Source organism: Mytilus trossulus, chromosome 9 (genome assembly GCF_036588685.1).
Source record: "Mytilus trossulus isolate FHL-02 chromosome 9, PNRI_Mtr1.1.1.hap1, whole genome shotgun sequence".
NCBI classification, from domain to species: Eukaryota; Metazoa; Mollusca; class Bivalvia; order Mytilida; family Mytilidae; genus Mytilus; species Mytilus trossulus.
Window position 1 is genome coordinate 80,182,053 of NC_086381.1, and position 21,086 is coordinate 80,203,138.

General features: G+C 30.4%; 1 protein-coding gene and 2 long non-coding RNA genes across 3 annotated transcripts in view; 1 reads left to right on the forward strand and 2 right to left on the reverse strand.

Annotated features, from left to right (window-relative positions):
• Positions 1–1,912: 1,912 nt before the first annotated feature.
• LOC134684246 (uncharacterized) lies at positions 1,913–4,667 on the reverse strand. Its single transcript, XR_010101220.1, has 3 exons — positions 4,567–4,667; positions 2,597–2,666; positions 1,913–1,955 (listed from the first exon to the last, which is right to left on the reverse strand). It is a non-coding gene; the product is annotated as an uncharacterized LOC134684246 (long non-coding RNA).
• A 572-nt stretch (positions 4,668–5,239) lies between these two features.
• Positions 5,240–21,086, reverse strand: part of LOC134684236 (low-density lipoprotein receptor-related protein 6-like) — an 828,684-nt gene continuing 812,837 nt past the window's right edge. Inside the window, exons 4-5 of the mRNA XM_063543500.1 lie at positions 7,456–7,568; positions 5,240–6,552 (exon numbers count right to left, since the gene is read on the reverse strand). Of these exons, the coding sequence (XP_063399570.1) occupies positions 6,284–6,552; positions 7,456–7,568 (382 nt within the window). The 3' untranslated portion in view covers positions 5,240–6,283. The remainder of the gene's footprint in view (positions 6,553–7,455; positions 7,569–21,086) is intronic.
• Positions 10,154–12,761, forward strand: LOC134684229 (uncharacterized). The gene is made up of 3 exons (XR_010101212.1): positions 10,154–10,719; positions 12,108–12,218; positions 12,700–12,761. It is a non-coding gene; the product is annotated as an uncharacterized LOC134684229 (long non-coding RNA).

Here is a 21,086-nt window from a genome sequence, read left to right on the forward strand (position 1 = left end):
GCGAGTTCATACATTAGAGCCCAAGACAATGAAAACATTCCATATGCAATAAGTTTCTGCGATTTTCTATAAGTGCTCTTGACGCATTTAGGTCATTTCCAAGGATAAAAACGTTAAAGCTGAATGGTTTTTTTTTGTAACGTGAACACTTAAAATTCAGATACTAATGCATTTAAAGCAGTTTTGATGTAGGTGTTTATATTTCATATTGTGACTATATCACCTAGTATATCTGTTTCGTTCACGCATTGTTGTAAATATAATAAAACTTGACGCGTTTGTCGTACAGATGAGAGGTTAAGCGTTATTAAACCAGGTTCAATCCACCATTTTCTACATTTCGAAATGCCTCTACCAATTCAGGAATATTGCAGTTATTGTCCGTTCGTTTGAGGCATTTTGCCATTTGATTAGGGACATTCCGATTTGAATTTTCCTCGGAGTTCAGTATTTTTGTAATTTTACTTTTCAACTATTGACAAAGATAGAGTTATGCGTTGGTACTGTTTTGTTTCAAAATTGTAATACATTCTTGCAATTTCTTTCTGACCCGGCCCAAGTTAGTGGTTCTACACCTTTACTGAAAAGACTTTAAGGCAAACAACAGAACAAATAGCAACTGTTAACATGTTTAATCGTCCAAGGTACCTGACAATATGTATCTTTTAGTATAAACGTGCAAACTATAAAGAATGAGTCTATTAGAGAAAATTAATATTTAAGACATGACATACCATGGACCTCTGTGATATCTAGTGCTGTGTCCCCAGACTGACTGTAAGATATGTATTTTTTTTAATTACTAATGTTTAGTTCCTGGAATTCTCAAAATGCATTTATCTTTGATGATATTTGTTTTCTAAAATCGACTCACTACTAACATAGCCTTAATATAAAACATTCCGTAATATCCACTGTTGACTTAACAAAATGAACGCACTTTGATACGTTTTATAATAATACAGATAAGTGAACAATACAATATACATTATGATTATAAGATATCTTATGAACCAATCATGGTGCCCAAAAATTGAACCTTACAATAAAATGAATTACAAATTAAAGCGTAGTACTTGATAAGAATAATCAAAGTGATGACAGTATATGTTAAAGAAACATGTAAACACTATAACACAAATTAATGAAATTATCAAAAAAAAATGTCATTGATAAAACAAACGTAATTTGTAAGCCACTGTGACTTGGTAAGATGCATTTCATAAACAATGTATAGACCAAAGACTATGGGACACAACTATTGATCAACTTGTTTATGTTTCTATTTGTCAAACTACATACTAGATATTTCTAGATTTATTTTGGGTTTTTTTTCAATAGTGAGTGAAATAAATAATTTGAGTTCCGGTAGCAAACAAATTTGCAGATGACAAAAATAAGACTAAGTTCATCTGATCAGGTATCTTTCTTTTTTTTATTAAGAATTTAAAGAAGACTGATGTAGGGATCTTGTATCGTTAAGGACGGGTCTTTCTTTCTCTTTCGGAATCGTTGTGACCTTGTCTACACCTCATTTATTCCATTTTATCCATGACCTTTATCAATTTTTCTTATTAAATTCGACATGCATATAACAGATTGGGCTGACAATCATCACGGAACGAACTGTCCATCGTTAGATATCTAAACAATGGATAGATTTAGGTAACATTAGTAGATCTTCAAATAAGTCTTGAAAATCAATGGTTGGTGAAATATTTATTCTATTAAAATCTCTATATACTGAAAAAGTACGGTATATTATTCATGTGATAATATATTATTGATTTCAAAGATATGAGTTCACTACTGATATACAATAGTACTTTCGGTAACTTTTTTTCCATTTTTTTTTATTTTGCATATTAGTTCAGTCAATATTATCTCTCGTTGTCATAATTCAAATTTTTGAATTTTAAATTACTTTTCCCAGTTTTGTAACGACTCAGTTAGACCTAAAATAAAAATAAAAAACAAACACATATGATTATCATTGACTATGTCTTTTCTTTATTATGAGTTAAGCGAAACCGGTAAATTTTGATTTTGAAACGTTGAGAAAATTGATCAACATATAGTAGCAAAATGTCATAATACCCAGTGTAACGAATATGTATGGAGTTTATATTGTATTTTGTGTATGAAAGAATTACATGTACAGAGAAATATATCTTCGCATTTCGGTATACACTCTTAATAGCACATGTAGCAAACATATCCCCACAAAAATACTTCACCTCGAATAAGGTTTCTACATACAAATACAAAAAACACTTAAGTGAATTTTAAAAATGACATTCTTTTTTTTTCTATTTCAATTCCAATTGTTCATAAATGCATTCTAGAAATTATTAATTTGTTGTGTTTTGGGACGTTGACGAGATTAAACACGTGTTAAAGGTAATACAAGATTCAGACTCAAAGAAGCTAGAATATAAATACAATTTATAACACAAAACACTGAAACATAACTCGATTTCGTCAAAGATATTTGTTTTACTCAATAAAAATGATTGATTTAGATATACTCTCTACTTAATATACAAGTGTCAATAAACTCTGTGTTGCAAACATATAATCAATACGTAATGCTTACCTTTCCATCTGAATTGATATTTCCGTTTTACGTTTGATATTTGAACTGTATTTCATCACTCCAGTTTAATCTATAAAGGAAAGAAAAAACAGATATATGATGTTAAGCGCTCGATCATGCCTAATATGTATACAACATGCATATTGCAATATATAATGTTTGGTTGCTGTATTCAATGACTACAGGCATAGCAGCTAAAGCATTTTTAAAAGTATGTTTATCATAACATGATAAGGCAAATGGGTAATATTCATTCAGATTATGATAAATGCGAACTAGCGATACGTTAAAGTTTACTTTAAGGAACATTTTTTACATTATCAGATTATTAACAGATAGTACAGATGTTATGACTGCATGAATGAGTTGTCATGAAAAGCAATGAGTATCGCCTTCAATTTGAAACAACTAGAAACAAACCACATTGTATTCAAAACAAACTAGTCTTTTTTCTGTTCCGATTTTTATATTCTAAAAGGTCCGGTGCTTAATGTCGGTGAATGTCGGTGACACCACATTCTATCACTTTGCATACGAATACGATCATCTAGTTGACGTTACCACAAACTAAGTTGGTAAAATGTAAATTGACTTGAAATCTTCTTACACAGTTATTAGGTAGTAACAGTAGTAAACACCATTTGTTAACAATAAGTGCAAGTGTTTTAGAATCCATCAATGTGACAATTAACTTGAACATTCACAAACATAAGCCACTGTTCGAATTTCGACAAGATAGTTTACTATCAGCAAAAAACACTGACATAGCAATTAGGTTATAACAAAATGAAAGTACAAATTAAAACAAACATGGTAGCGATTTGACGAGTTTCGGCTGCTTTCAACATTTTCAGATTTTCACTTAACACAAATGTTTCCCATTCAGGAACGGTACATGTCCTACTCCGTCACTTTCTGCATTAGGAGGTCCCAAGTAATGAACCGGTAATTTGCTGTAGTTTGATACTGAATATCATATGTGTTGTGTTTATTGTTTTGTATATAAAATGATTAAAGCACGCCGTTAGTTTCAAACTTTGGGTTTGTTTTCGTTTTACATTTGTTATATTTGGGCTTTATTATCTAATTATGCAGTACGGGGTCTGCTTATTGTCAACGGCCATACACGTATGTTACCTGTAACGTGTTAACTTAATGTTATCTGTTCGCATACTGCATCATTTGAATATGGTAATTAGCTGACAATACTTAAGATATTACCGTCCTAAAATTTTATTGACTGTTACAAAAAGAGGAATTCAAACAGCAACGGACAAGATTAATACAGATTGTTTTTTTCGTGGGTATACATTTTTGTGGAATTAGGAAATCATAAATGTTCGTTGATATTTGATTTCGTGGTTTTGCCAATCTCTGCCTAAAAGCCAATAGAAAACACGTTCAACTTTGAATAAGTGGTTATCCCCTATCCACGAAACAGACATTGGTATCCACGAATTATAATAATTCACAGTATATAAATGATCTATCTTTTGAAATGTAGATAATTTGGAAATGTGAGGAGTAAAAAGGCCCAAAATGAGATTGCTTTTTTTTTCTAGTTTATGAATACCCGAAAAGATGTTAATAACAAGCATACATATAAAAAAAAATATTAAAACAACGAGTAGTTTTAAAATTTCAAATGAAAGGCTACATACAGAAGTCAAAAGTTTTTTTTATAAAAATACCGTAAATAGTCCAACGTGTAGTTCTCGTTATACGATTCCGCATCTGACTGCATATGGTCGAATCAATATCATAGGTACAACATTGGGTTGACTTCAAATTAAAGGCAAGATATGTCGGTTTAATAGTTTAACAGTTTAATATTTCCGGATGACGTGACTTTTTTTAGTATTTAAATTTTAAATTTAAGTTAAATTGTGTTGACCGTTGTAAAAATATAGAAAACAATGTAAGCATATTGGTCAAAACTCACAAAAAAACAGTACGACTGAAGAACTTACAATTCTTAATTTTACCTTTGGTGAGTTTACTTCCATTATATATGGCCAGGTTATGTTGCTGAACATATGATCTTTACATCTAACCCTGTCAATCAGTACTGACGGTGCTGCATCAAACTCAGTTGAGATGTATTAAAATGAAAAATTTAATAATTAAAGTATTGATGTACTCCTAGATTTTTTTTTTCATTTCTCTATGTTTTTCAAGGACTATAAAAAAAAGTTATTTCTGGAAAGTAAATAAACAAAATAAAAAATTTCGAACACTGATATTTTGTGAATTATATTGATTTTCTGCACATATGCATTACAATAGTATTAAATTAAACAGTATTAACGAGTTCTCTCGGTCAAATATGAAATAACATGCATGGATTTGAATACATAGATGACACAATAATATATTTGTTAGAATGATACCATATTAAAATTTTGGGTAGAATTAAGTACCTCTAGATTGTGTCTTTTAATTTCATTATTAACAATTTCAGTCGTAGAAAAGAATACTTGCTAATTGAAGTTATTATTATTTAAAGTTGTAACGCAAAAGACGATAGATAAATGACGAAATTTGAAAATAAAGTTAATAAATGAAAGAGATTGAAGATATAACTGAACATTTTATTCAACAACAACAAATATTAATATGAATACATTTCATCAGTGAAGACAATACAAAATATAGAATGAAGGTTGTATTGCAACTTATAAAGTAATAGCATTGAATAAACAATAGACATGGAATGCATAGAAGCTACGTTAGGATGAAACTACACATGTGCATTTGGTTAGTCTACACAACAAGACATATATAATATAAATATACTAAAAAAAGCTAAATATATGAAAAATTAGGAAGCAACTAGCAAATAACCGATATAATCACTTGTAAGAAAAAAAGAAATAATAAGTTTTAAAGTATGAACCAATACGTAATGTTTTCAAATAACTGTATGGTTCAGTTCAATTGTATAATACTAGTGCTTTAGTTATGACCCTTAACAACTGAGTCGAAACGGATTCCTTTTTCGAACGATTTTCTTTGTAAAATATAATGTTGAGTTTGTTTTTGTTACCTTTATTGCATATAATAAAAACATGTTTAAACCACAAAAAGCATGCATACATTACTACACATGTTTATTGAAATAACATACATTATCTAAATAATGTTCTTGTGTTTATAAATAGATAAAAAAAAGTAAATACTTAAAATATAAAAAAGCATGTGCATCGATAAAAAAAAGAAGCTAAATAACATGTAAGTAAAGCACAAAAGACGTTATGTATAACTATAACATTAATCATGTAAACACTAATTTTTTTTATTGATGTTTAACTGCCTGTATCTATTTGGTAACAATTGTTAGTCACCAGATGATTCTCTTGAAAGTACTGACTTACTTTATAAACGTATTTACATGCATACATACTTTCAAGTAATGACACTTAACAATTATTATTCGGAAATTGTAAACTATGACTTGTGAAGATCAACTAATGTAGATGTAAAGGACGTCGATCTCTTCCTTTATACATCCACCTACATTACATATAATCGGATTTAAAAGACAGTGAAAACGTAAGATAATTACAAATGTATGCAATTATTGATATGATTGTATCATAATAAGATACTATAAAAAAAAATATTATATGATAAAATGAGTATCTTCATGAAATATCTTTTTGTAAAACATTTTTTCGAAATAATTATTTACATACCTGACTGATTAAACACAAATATACTTTCAATCCTACTGGTATCGTTATACAGAACAGTCGGCGTGGATCCTGGTGTTTTAACAACCATTAATAATTGTTTATTATCAGCATAGAAAATATTACTTCCAAGGACACCAATAGCTATTTTGTTGCCAGCAGAATTTGTCGAAATATTTTTTTTTACATCAGAGCCATCGTATGTAGCTGATTTTATGTCACCATTGCCAAATATAATCCAATACAATCTGTGTTCGTTAGTGTCTACAATTTAGTTTAATTTTTTTTTCCTATTATACTTAGAATAACGATATATTGTCTCGAAATATCAATGCTTTTTTTTACAAGGCTTAGAAAAAGGTAGAGCTGTGCATTTCTACCTGTATCGAGCCGATAAAAAAATATTGATTTTTCGAGACAATGCATGGTTATCCTTTAGATACTGCAATGTTCATAACTGTTCTAAATGAAGTATTTAGTGTAACTTGCAGTTGACGAAGTAAAATTTCTGCCAACATGTACATTTTGTTGATGTTATGAATAAATTTCTACGGAAACGCAGTGTCAACGTCATAAACAAGGTGATAAACGGTCATTGACTGTATATCACATATGAATATACGGTCAATGCAATTTGACAGCTCAAAAAGAATAGCTACAGTATATATTAAAAATATATTATATGTAACTGTATCGCAGTTTTGTTTGTTTTAAATCTGGTGTTAATTTTAGGACTGATGTTCTTTGTGATGAACAGTGAAGTACTGACCAAAGAGTTAACCATTTTTTTTAATGTTGTTTTAAATGTAAAAAAAAACATTTGATCAGCCTTGTTATGTTCTATACCAAAAAAAAACATCGCCATCTTATTTTGTTTTGTTTTTCTGTATTCTAACACCAACAACAAACTTTAGAAGAGACTGTGTACTACCTTCAAGTACATTAATAAACAACAGAGCTTTTATTGTGGATCTGAATTTTTACCGACATTTGTATAAGATTATTCTATTTTTCTATCAACAGAGCTGCTTCCGTTGAGGCAGGCTTGTCCGTGCATTGTTGGTACAGTTTGTCTTTTAAATTACCATATTATACAGATAGATGGACAGTTAATTAGAATGTCACATTTTAGCAACACTATAACACAACTTACTCATAACAACATACCTATGTCCATGCAATAAACCTGTGATGATACAAAGTCAACTATCGTCTCTTTTTCAGTTAAATCAAATCTAGACTTCAATATTCCTATATCTCTCTCAACTATATACATCCATCTGAAAGTAAAATCTAAGTTTTGGCATCTAAAACATTGACGTCGAAGGTCCAGTTTGTGTTTGTATACATATGTGGTGTTATTTTATTAGTAAACAATTATCACTTATGTGGACAATGCCATATAAGGATTATGATAATCGAAACATTCGATGACCACTTCAATAAACGCAACAATAGTATACCGCTGTGCAAAAGTCATAAATCGATTAAGAGAAAACAAATCTAGGTTATAAACTAAAACCGAGGGAAACATATCAGCTATAAGATGAAAACAATGGAACTACAGAAAAGTTGAACTGCAACATAAACACAGACTTTAAATCATACATTATTGTGCTTACATTTTGATTCTAAGAGAAAAAAAAACTTCTGTTGTATGTTGCAAAGCGTCATCGACAAAAAACGTGATTTTTTTACCTTAGAGAGACATATTATTTAACATAAAATGCTATCTTTGAGGAGCTAGTTTTTACACCCGAAACAAAAAATAGAGGCTTAATTTCTATATTGAGTGCTACTGTTGTGCTAGATGTCATGAAGACAAAATATTCTATATCTCAATGACTCTTGATTCCAATGAATATTTGTATTAGCAATACGAGAATTAACTCTGATAATATCATTGCATTGTTGATTCCACAGTAACTTATAAAATACATGAAAAATTCAAATACCGTTTTATGCATATTACATCAAAAGAATATATTTAATGGAAACCAAAGCAATGAATTTGCAGGACATATATAAAGGCAATTTCTATAAATATTTAATTTCGTAATAGAATGTGCATACCTCTTTATATACCAGAAAATTCACGTCAAACATGTATAACAAACTCAAATGTGCATGTTATATCACTTAAATAGAATAGACTTATATAGGTTTAACATAATCTACGATGTTTTTCTAGTATATGGGTATTGATTAGGCCCCTTTATACATTATTCAATTCGTTTTCTGATAATCAATGTAATCATTTCCATCACATTGAATCCACATGCAGTAATTGGAATGTTCTATTGATAGTTTTGTGATACAGTATTTTCCAATTGATTTTGGTGTTGTTCCGTACTGATATGCGAGATAATGATAATGATAGGCATGTACTTATAACACAATACTCCAATTTTTTACGACGATCAGATATAGTCTAAGTAATCGATTTCTTTATACCAACGTGTGTTATTGTGTTATTTAGAGAAATCAACTATTCGTGTGCATTAGATATATACTGTATGCTCTAAAAAAAACTAAATACAAGTTTATACAGAAACATAACTTATAAATACAGATACAATAGTTCAGGTAAACGGATACAGTAAGATATTTTGAAAGTACAAAATTATAATAGCATATTACATGTTTAGTAACATGTATAATTAAAGATCGACCTCAATAGAAATTTTTAAAAAGATCATTAAGATGCTTATGCCACTATATTCACATGGAAGGACACACAATATTTTTTATTAATACACTTAAACAAATATTTTTCTTGTGACAGATTTTTTTAATTATTAAATAATGCGAAAAATGTAATACTATTTGGACTATTTGAAAATTAAGTTTGTAGAAATAATTGTCTTTCGTTCTTAAAATGGAGAAAAAATTACGACGGGAATCATCATTCCAAATGGATAAGATACATGTAGTTATACCAACGTTCATTTTTAGCAGCTGTCCTATTTCAAAAAGACTGATTTTTTTAGAAAGATTGGTGAGTTACATGTTAGGCCCATACCGAGGGAATTTGTTACCGGAATCAAAACAAAAACAATGTATGCAAACTATCTTAACATTGCTAATTGCAATAGGTAAAACCTGTTATTGTTCATGGGTAGTTTTGCGGTGTTTACCTAAATTATACCATGTCCCGTGAGGTTAAACAATGTTAAAACCGAGGCTTTCAGCAAAAGCTATGGTATAATTTACAAAACACCGCAAAACTGTTCAATAGATATGAAATATATTCAAGGTATTATGATTTTACAGAATGTCTTGTTATTTTGTTGTTTGTGGCATAGGATTGATAATAGGTGAAAAAAAGCTGGGATTTTCAGTTCGAACTTAATTCAGATAGTAACCTTTATATATTTTTTGTTACAATCAACTTGGATTTTCATAAAACTGTTCAGGTGTCTCAATTATATATTGAATCTATTCTAGAAGACTGAAATATCTATATGTTATTAGTAACAAACATCAATAACTATGTTTTATTCGTTAAGAGGCAATGCCAGAGAAAACCAGGCAGAACTTGGAAATTTTGTTCAACAGCCTTTTTGAGATAAATGTGTTTTTGTAATGTATCCACCTTGTTTTGTTGGGAAATGACATTTTAAAAAGTCATATTGGGTTATTATGTATAAAAAAATGAATTTGATTTTTCAGTAAATTTGACTGCTTATATAGGGAAATAGTGGTATTAATTTCTCAACAAAAACAGCCTACAATATAACAATTGATATATATTCTAAAAGATGACCATGAATACAGCAGGAAATGATAATAACATCTTTAGTATCTGTTGATATGTAAATGTTCTAATGCAGTAAACTGTCAGGAAACAGTAGTTTATTTTCGTCTTTTTGGTGTTTAGACATACCAAAAGTGATGCTCTTCAATTTAAAAACCGATAAAGGTTGTAACCAGCTGGTAATGTTTTGACAGAAAAATGAACTTCTGTTGTATATTTGTATACATAATTGAACATTTTGATAAAATTTGAGAAAAGTACATAACTTTGTGGTGTTGGGGAAACTTATTTCCCTCACCAGGAGATTGTTGCATACATGTACGGTTGATCACTTCCAGACAGAGGTAGTTATAATATCTGTACGGGAATGAAGATTATTTATAAGACTGAAATTATTGTATTATTTGCTGGAAATGTGAAATATGAGGAATTTAAAGCCATTCGTGAGTAGTTTTTGATGATTCAGCTGGACAAATGCTGGAAATTATACAGTTTTCTCCCACCTTAAAACAGACTCAGTACATGGTATATCATGGACACCAAAAGCAAACTATAAAGATCTAAATGCCATAATTTTGTGCATCTTGAAAACTGGAAAGGCGGATCACTTTGAAGCAGATGCTAGTGATAGTGTTTAAAAGAATTCTTTGTGACAGTTATACCAGTTGGAACAGGTAATAGTTTAAATTATGAAAGTTTAAAATTACTTCTCGGATAAATCATGTAGCCCGTTCAATAATTTTAATACATCCCCCCTTTCCCTCATATTTTTAGTTACAATGTGAAATTATTCTCTGCAAATGTATGATCTGTGCTGAAAGCAATTTTATACAATTTTATTCATCATGTTTAAACATTATTTGAATAGGATAATAATTTAAAATTAAAAAAAACAAAAAAAACTACATGTACCAGACTAAAAAGTTACATAAAAAAAGAAGATTTGGTTATGATCATGATGATTGCCAATGAGAAAATCACATGTACAACTATCCTCCATATACAAAACAGACCATACATGTCTGTCACCTTATTTATTATGCTTATCATTAATATGTACATGTCAGTAAGGTATTTCATGTGCCAAAATAAATGTACATGTAGGCAAAATGCGACTGCATGTACAACTGAATACATTTGCATGTACATGGACATGTAGAATAGATAAATGTATAAAAAGATGTGGCATGAGTGTCAATGATAGATCATGATACAACTCTCCATCCAAGTCACAATTTATAAAAGTAAAGACAATCCTACAGTTATCAGGATAGTCATATGTATGTTTATGTCAGATATACATGTAAACAGTAAGCTTAATTTGTTAAAAATCAGGAACGTCAAATTTAAATTGTCTGTAATACATATACAGTGTACCTATATTTTATGACATATGAAAGACACACATATATTGAAAAGTGGTTATCATGATTACTTATATATTTATTTATAAAAATAAAACTTGTATATCAAATCTTAAGATAATTAGATTCTTAATCCACTATTTAGATGGGAACTTTTGGGACAGCAATACCTTTGTATCATAAAATTGTTGTTTATTGTCCTTCGTGTCCTTAAAAACTAAATTAGACATGTGATATATACATGATACAATTGCAAAGTTTTCAAACTTTTAACATTTACTTCAAAACTGAAAAAAATATTTTAAAATTAGCACATTTTGAGATCTTGTCATTAGAATTTAGATACAGTTGTACATGTACATGTGTGATCCTGAAACGCATAACATATAAGGTTAATTTGACTCAAATATATCAAGTAAAGTTGTTTAGTAATAAGTTAATCATAATTTACCTTTCTGCTTTAAAGTGTTCATTTAGATCATTTTATACATTAACCTGTCCATTTAAAAATAGAATTAATCATACAAAAAAGTCTTGTAACTTTGAATGTTTTAATGTAGTAAGATGCTAACAGCTCATTATATATTTTCCACTAGTTCTTAAGATAAGAAAATAACTAATTTGATTTTAAATACAATTTTCCAAATTCATTTCAAAGAATAATTGATCACCTTATCATCTGTTATTTCTTTAAACAGATAAAAGATACATCAGATGACAGACTTACATATAGAGAGGAGCCTATAATTAGAGAAATGGATCAACTTGATTTTGAAGTTAACCTACTGCATTAATATGAAAATTCATAAGTGAGTACCAGTATCTCTTAAAGTACATTTTTTACGTGTTTATCTATATTTTGATAAAGTACCATATGAGATAAAGTATGTGAAACTTAAATCCTGTAAATAAACTAGACATTACATCAGTACATAATGTAAATCAGAATAAGAATGCATAACAAATGAATTGTTAAACATTTTAATATGACCAGTGTCAGCTTAATTTAAGAACAAATAAAAACACAGATGACACACACATAAAAATTAATGAGACCAAGTGTGTATTTTCCAGATATGCAAGAAGGGTTTTAATCTCTCACTACAAATGTATTTGAAGTCCTGAATGTGAAATCTTCTAAAAAATTATACTAAACTTCAAATATGTGTACTTGAATATATGTATATAATATTAAAATTCATCTTATTTAATATAATTAATTTAAAACATTTTCAGGCAAAAAACTGATGTATAAATGTATAGCTTGACTATTCCTTCATTTGTTTTCAGGTGACTGAGCTTAAAGAAAATCACACAAGAAACTGTAACCAGTTTTGGAGACTCGTACAACATAACATTTCAATACCTATTAAGTCTTTTATGTATATGTTTGACTTTTGGTAATATTTTGGAAGTTACTTTAATAATTGAGAGACCTCGATGTTGAAAATGACAATTTTGATAGAGGACAATTTTAAGAATATCAACTTAGTTGTTTATGAATCTTTATCTTTAAAATATTACTGGGTGTCTGAAAGAATATTTCAAAATTTTCTGAAACTATTTAGATATTTATCATGTTTCATGTGTTTATATAGGCAAATATTTATACATGTCATATATGTTATGCAAGGGTTTATGTGAATTTCTAAATAGATGTATATATATGTGTTGATAAAATAAGTTCCAAATTATTACAGAGTAACAGAAAATGGGATCAATTTATATTTAAACAAATCTGTTATAAGGGAATGAAAAGTCAAAAATTGTTTTTTTTTTAAATAATTGTTAACATTTTTGTGCTATTTAGAAATATGTACACACAAAAAAAAAAATTAATATAAGTATCAATGTAGTATGCCCTTGTTATTTTTTGTTTTGTGCAGTACATGCATTTGAATCTTGATCAAAATTTATGGATTGAATTACTAAACAGAATAAACTAATTGTTATGTTAACACTGTTGCTAAGTATATGTCACATTTAATCAGGCCAAGTTATCCGTCTTATTAACAAAGGAGGTTTGATATGATTGCCAATTTCAAGGCTACATGTACCTATCAAAGTTCTCTTTAGGCCAAATCATTGTGATGTATGGAAATAATTCTCTGTTGTCATATTCTGACTTTTATACAAACCAAGTGATGAAGATAAAGGGTGCTTCTATTTCCAAAGGTTTTGAAGAAACTGCTATGGAACACAATAAAAATCAGAAGATGTAGTATAACAGTGGCGGGTCCAGAAATTTTCATAAGGGGGGGCCCACTGACTGACCTAAGGGGGCCCCCTCCAGTCACGCTTCAGTGATTCCCTATATGACGCCCCCCCCCCCCTGCCCCCCTAAATCCGCCTCTGCATCATTGTAATCAGACAACTCTCCATTAAGAGACCGTACAATGTTAACGTTTATAGTAATAGGTACAGCCTAAATAAAGAATTAAACCACTCTGCATAATCATATTTGATTTTGCAAAAAACAAAGAGCATGCTTATTTAAAGATTTTGTCACTATCAATTATATACGTGCATGTACTCATGTATTTATGTGGTGTCTGTCCTTGATTTAAAATCCCCCCCCCCCCAAAAAAAAAAAATTATAAATGGAAAAGATCCATGGTCATGATGGTCATGCCAGTTGGGAGTTCAGAATATATAAGGTTAAGGAATGAGGATCTAATCATTTATTATTTTTTTACTGAATTGTTTTAAAAAGAGTAAAAAAGATACCAAAAATTGTACTTTCATTATTTTTATGCCCCACCTACGATAGTGCCTCCGTTCGTCTGTCCGTCCGTCCGTCTGTCCCGCTTCAGGTTAAAGTTTTTGGTCAAGGTAGTTTTTGATGAAGATGAAGTCCAATCAACTTGAAACTTAGTAACATGTGCCCTATGATATGTTTTTTTCTAATTTAAATGCCAAATTAGAGTTTTGACCCCAATTTTACGGTTCACTGAACATAGAAAATGATAGTGCAAGTTTCAGGTTAAAGTTTTTGGTCAAGGTACTTATTGATAAAGTAGAAGTTTAATCAACTTGAAACTTAGTGTACATGTTCCCTTTGATAACATCATTATAATTTGAATGCCGAATTAGAGAATTTATTCCAATTTCACGGTCCACTAAACATAGAAAATGATAGTGCGAGTGGGGCATCCGTGTACTGTGGACACATTCTTGTTTTAAACCAACATAATACAAGACTTCCATATCAGTAGTAAGTCATAAATGTTGTTTTCCTCTGGTGATGGATAATTGAAAACGGTTAGAAACTGGCTTTTCTTAAATCTTCTCAATTTTTCTTATTTTAGCATTTTTTTACCTTATTTTTTTTTTTTTAAATCAAAAAGATACCAAAAATTTCATTTTCCTCATTTTTCACACCAAAATAGTACTAGACTTGCATATAGGTAGTTTATTCATTAGTGTTGTTTTCCTCTGGTGATGGATAATTGAAAACGGTAAAAAAACGGCTTTTCTCAAATTTTCTCAATTTTCCCTATTTTAGCATTTTTTCCCCTTATTTCTTGAAAAAAATGAAAAAAGATACCAAACATTTTATTTTCATTATTGTTTACACCAACATAGTACTAGACTTCCATATAGGTAGTTTTGTCATAAGTATTGTTTTTCTCTGATGACGGATAATTGAAAACAGTAAGAAACTGGCCTTTTCCCCATACATTTCAATGGAAAATAGCGGTTTGAGCCCTTTTATTGAATTTCATTAAAAAAAAAAAGTCAAATTCACAAAAAATTGAAAAAAAATTATATATTCCCAGTCAGTATGTTATACTAAAAGGGAAAAATATAAGTTTGACCAAATTATTTTTTATTAGTTGAACAGTCCTGCCTGGTTTTCTCTGGCATTGCCTCTTAAGACCATTGTTTGATTTCGTTACTAAACGATAGCAAAGACACGATATACACTCAACTAGTGCTTTCGTTCAAGTTTATTAACACCACCACATTTTTAAATATATATTATGTATACAAACACAAACTGTACCTTTAACTTCAATGTTTTCAGATGGATGTATATAGTTGAGAGAAATTTAGGAATATTGAAATCTATGTTTGATTTACCTAAGCATAAGACGATCGTTAACAAATTTTAATTGATTGAGGACTTTCCTTTTTGAATTTTCCTTGGAGTTCAGTATTTTTGTGATTTTCTTTTTTTCAGCCGTACTCATTTACAAATGTGTATCAGTCCTCCATTAATTGATATTCGTATTTGCAGTAATGATTTTTTTTCATTGTATTGATGCACCTGTGTATTTGTCTTCACTCTAACACACAGTTTATGCATACTATTTATTTAAATGGTTCTATGTCAAAAGACGAAAGATAACGATTTGACCATTATGATATTGCTTTCTAAAGTAAAATCAAAAAACAAAAGTATACGTGAAGTTTTGTTAACAGCAGTATTCATCATTGTTTAATTCCTAGAAACATCAAACGTAATACCTGTTTGTAAGATCTAGTCGTATCACAAAAGGATAACTTAGAGTTGATAACACAATCCCATTGCTTCCATCCATATTGCATCTTAAGAGGGTCAGTGCCAAATCAGCAACCCAGTAGATATGATCATTAGTTGAATCAACTGCTATTCCTGATGGATATGATAATGACTGGATAACTCTTTGTAATGTTCTATTCTTTGACGGATATGCAAATCTATATAATCATACAAGTTATTTACAGTAATTATATTCATTCATGTATGTAATACCAAAAACTCCCCACTGTCTGGTTTATATTTCACACACACAATATACTGAATATGTTAAATCAGGATAGTGGAATAGGGTAAATGATATGCAATAACGAATATATGTTTTTTGTAAACAAATACATGTGGATTGTGCCACTAATTTGAACGGTTGTATGAACATATATGTATAACTGTATCAATGTTGGCTGCAAATCATAGACGAGAAAGTTTCCAGTGCTAGTATAACTGATAGATTATAAGCTTATGGAGTCAAAGTATCCATTGTGTTCCTTTTTCTGAATCTGCTAATGTAATCTTTAATGTCAAACCTATTTAAAACTATTATTGTATGTATTTAAGTCATATGGTCATAATTCGAGGATATTTAATAGTTGGTGATGTTTTAAGAAAATGTGGGGTTTTTTTTATCTTAAGGACAACATACAAACTAGACTGCAAAATTGAAGATATTCTTTTGAGTATTAGTTTTATTGTATTTATTAGTTTTGTTAGTAGTCGTTATAACAGAATTATATCTAGTATTCGATCTATTGTATTTTTGTTTATTATTCGTAGTACTGCAACTGATCTTGAAAAAGACGCTAAGTTAACGAGTTTAATGTTCCGGAATAACACACGGCTGCAAATTGTTTTAAATAATATAATAATATCTTTTTTTGTAATTTCTGTCTGGTCGTAAAAAGTTAACATTTTTCTATTTTAGACATTTAGTAGGGTACCACTCAGTTTACGGTTTTGGGTAAACACCTTAAAATCCAAAAACACAATTATTTTATTAAGTTTCCAGCCTTATTCGTGAATATTTTATATGCACATATCATCAAGGATCATTTGAATGATTGAGACATCAATATAAAACCATCCCCGAGTCAAATTTTCAAATTTAAAGTTGGCAGTTTTTTTAGATGGAAATTTAAGGCATTTTTCTTTGAAACAAAAAAAAAACCAAATGATTCAAAAACAGTATTTAAGAAACTCAAAAATAAAAACATCACTCATACCTTTTTTTTTAATTACGGACATTTCATATCCGTCATTCAGCTTCATCATTTAGGAGATAACTGTATTGTATTTTAAGCTTGGCCTTCGTAAAACGTAGATTTTTTAGATATTTGCGACATTGAAATCAAGTTTTACGAAGGCCAAGCTTAAAATACAATACAGTTATCTCAATTGTAATGCAGCATATTGAAATAGAAACCATTTAACAAATATTTTTGACGTAAAATGACATAATTAAAATATCCGCGAAACATTTGCATTGTCTTTAGCAACTAAACAATGTGACGTCATATGTCTACTCACTACTTGTAAGTGAATAATTCGATCTCATTGAATTTGTATTCATGTAAACATCAGTTTAACCCCTTAGCTAGAGCTGGATACGCGAGAATCGTACGTGATCCGTCATTTAAAGGAACAGTTATAACATGAAATCTAATAGAACTAGAAAAGTCCATTTGCACGAGTTAGCATAATCTATACACATGGGAAAAAAGTATTGCAACCCCCAATTGAAATTCAAATTAAAAAAAACACTTTTTATTTTTTTGAAAAAAAATTGTTGAAATAGAACTAGTTAAACATTTTTTTAAATATCACCTGAGTTTAATCAATAAATATCGCCTCTATCAATTCTTATCTGCACATGCAGCTACTGTACTCGTAAACGCTAAAACAGATGTTTTGATCCTCATTGTTTTCAACACTTAAAATAACCAAGTTTATAAATTTATGTTATTTACACCTTGTAATCGGTCATCCACAACTCATAACTGCAGCAAGATGGTAGATATCCAGCATGGGGGCAGCAGGTATGTCGCTGTGATAATTGCACGTATTGTTGGTCATCACCATTCCACTGCAAGTCGTTTGGGGTCTAAAAATCAGGCAAGAAACGATGTTAAAGACCTTCCGAGGTCAAGAAGACCCCCTATAACATCTTCTAGGGAAAATAAAGCATAATGAAGGTTGGTCAGAAGGAAACCCATTGCAAACAATGCAATCCTAAAAAGAGAATGATGACCATACGTGAGCTTTAATAGTTATATTCATGTTAATATCTTATATGGCCATCAGAGGTTTTCCTAGGTCATTTTGATAGTTTATGAGATGGCGTCTAGACTAAAATACACACGAAATAAAGCCACATAATATCAAGCTAATGCACTTAAAATTGTGTATTTTAGACGTTTAATAATTGAGATTATGAAAATGTAAATACAAGTTGGTGTAATAAAATGTATGTTTAATTCAATGGGTTGTTTTTGTATTGGTTGTAAAAGTTATTAATGAAAAACAGAAGATGGAACCTCTACACAAATGAGTATAATATACAGAAAGTCTGTATCATTTTAATTTTGGTATTTGTGAATTACAGTAAACAACAGATAAAGAGAGACAACTCTAGATTAATTTTTAATCCCTTTCTGATTAAAGGAAGGACTTCAACACAGTTTAGAAATACGTCAACTCTTGATCGTAGTTCTTCATCTCATTGTAATTCGATCAGTATTGATATAGGTTCTTCTTCTATATGTATTGCAATTAATTGAGATTATACAAATTTCATATTTTCAATAGTCTGGTTTAATTCAATCAAATATTCGTGTGGGTGAGTGGGTGTTGTAGCCTGTAGCTCAATGCCTTATTTGGCATGGCCATAGACGGCGCTCACACCATGAATCAGAATTTTTGAATTCCCGTATCAGCGTGAATAGAATTTTTGAATTTCCATATCGGGCACTTGTTAGTTTGCTGTCGGAAAGAAAGCAGGTGTTGTGCAAATTAGTTAAACTATCCAAAAAGGAGATGCCTAACAAGAGAAATGCCATATGATTGCCATTAAGGGCCATGGAAAAGAAAAGAAGAACGACCAGCAGGACAGGAGGAAAGAGAGTGCAGCACGAAAAAAATGCCTAAAAGAAGAACTGCCAAGAAAACAAAAGAGGTCGGACACGTGGTGGCAGAAGTACCTGAGGATACTACTGATATCTCATCAGGTTTAAAAACATATGTGAAATATGCAGTGGCAAACACAGAAAGGCCCAGTGTAATAGCTGGGCCCAAGAAAGATTTAACAATAAGTATTAATTTATAAAAAAAAAAAGTATCAGTCTTGGAAAATTATTTAGAATTCAACCCACCTAACAATGTAGCACAAGAAATTATATCTGGTTTCAAATACGGTTTTTCGTTAAAATATTTTGCTATAGGGAACCAAGGGAGCGTTCCAAATTAAAAAAAGTGCATTACAGCTACCCAAATTTTTTTAAAGAAAAATTAATAAAGGAAGTTAAACTTGCTCGCATTGCTGGTTCTTTCAGATACCCACCGTTTCGTACACTTCAGGTATCACTAATGGGGCTAGTACCAAAAAAGGATGGGGATTTCAGACTTACATGTATTCAACATTTATCCTATCCTGAGAAACGATTTTATTCATAAGGATCATTGTTCAGTGCAATGCAGTTCAGTGGACGAAGCAGCATGTTTGATTAATAGACACACCAATTTTGCCCGATTAAGACAGTGTGACGTTAAAGAGGCTTTTCGTTTGTTGCCAATTGCCCCGCACGATTTTGACTTGTTGGAGATAAAATGTTAGGGTGAAAATTATCTTGATAAAATGCACCCTATGGGGGCCTCACTAAGTTGTGCTCTGTAGGAGAAATTTGCAAAAGCTTTGCATTGGATAATACAGCTAAAAAGCGAAAATGATGATATCCTCCATTATTTAGACGATTTTCTTTATGTCGAGTCGAGCCAAACATAAAAAAAATGGCAATTCGTTGAAGTTATTCCAAAAGGTATGCAACAAAATAGGTATTTCTCTTGCTAGTGACAATACTACTTTGCCGACTACATTACTTATGTTTTTGGGTATAGAATTTGATACACAGAGTTTAATCATGCGACTTCTAAATGAAAAACTTGTCAAACTCTTACAAAAAATCAGAAAAACCTTGGACAGTTCTACAAAAACTCTTACAGATATGCAATCCCTTCTTGGGCTCCTGAATTTTGCTGGTAAGGTAGTTGCTCCAGGCCGCACCTTCTGTCGCAGACTAATACATTCAACAATTGGGATAAGAAAAATTCGAGTAAACAAGCAGATGAAAGCATATTTAGAAGTTTGGTTATACTTATTAAAACAATACAATGGTGTCACTGTAATAACAGACAATGTATGGGTTTCAAATGAAAAATAAGAGTTGTGCACGGATAGTGTAGGGGTCAAAAGGCGGGTATTGGATCTACTTTGCAGGTCAGTTGGCCCAAGGCATATGGACAAAACATTGGACTGAGACTTGAGTCACAAGAGTTATGCCATTGTTAGAGTTGTTTCCAGTTGTAGCAGCTCTTATGTCCTGGGAATTCCATTTTGTTAACCAAAAAGTTATTTTTCATGTTGACAATCAGTCGGTTGTTCAAATCATTAATATGAAAACTAGCAAATCAAGTAGAGTTATGACTTTAGTAAGACAGATGGTTTTCATGAACTTAAAAAATAATGTATTAGTTAAGGCAATTTATATCCCTTCAAAACAAAACCAAATTGCTGATTGTCTTTCTCGTTCTCAGTGGGGGGAGTTCAGATGCATAGCTCCAGAAGCAGACTAGTGGCCAACCAAAATTCCAACACAGATCTGGAACATTTAAGTCAGGTGGTTGATTATATTGTCAACAAAGGTGTGTCAAAAACTACACAAAAATCTAACAATTTGGTTCTGTCAAAACTTTGTACTTTTAGATCATCTCATAAATTGAAACAGGATTGGCCGGTGCCAGTCAATGATTTGCTAAATGTTATATTTTTTTTTTGTCAAAACAGGGTCTTTCGGGGGGACCATTTCATCTTCTGTATCAGGAGTTTCATACCATCATAAAATTCAAGGGATACAGGATACTACAAAATTCTTTATAATTGGAAAGG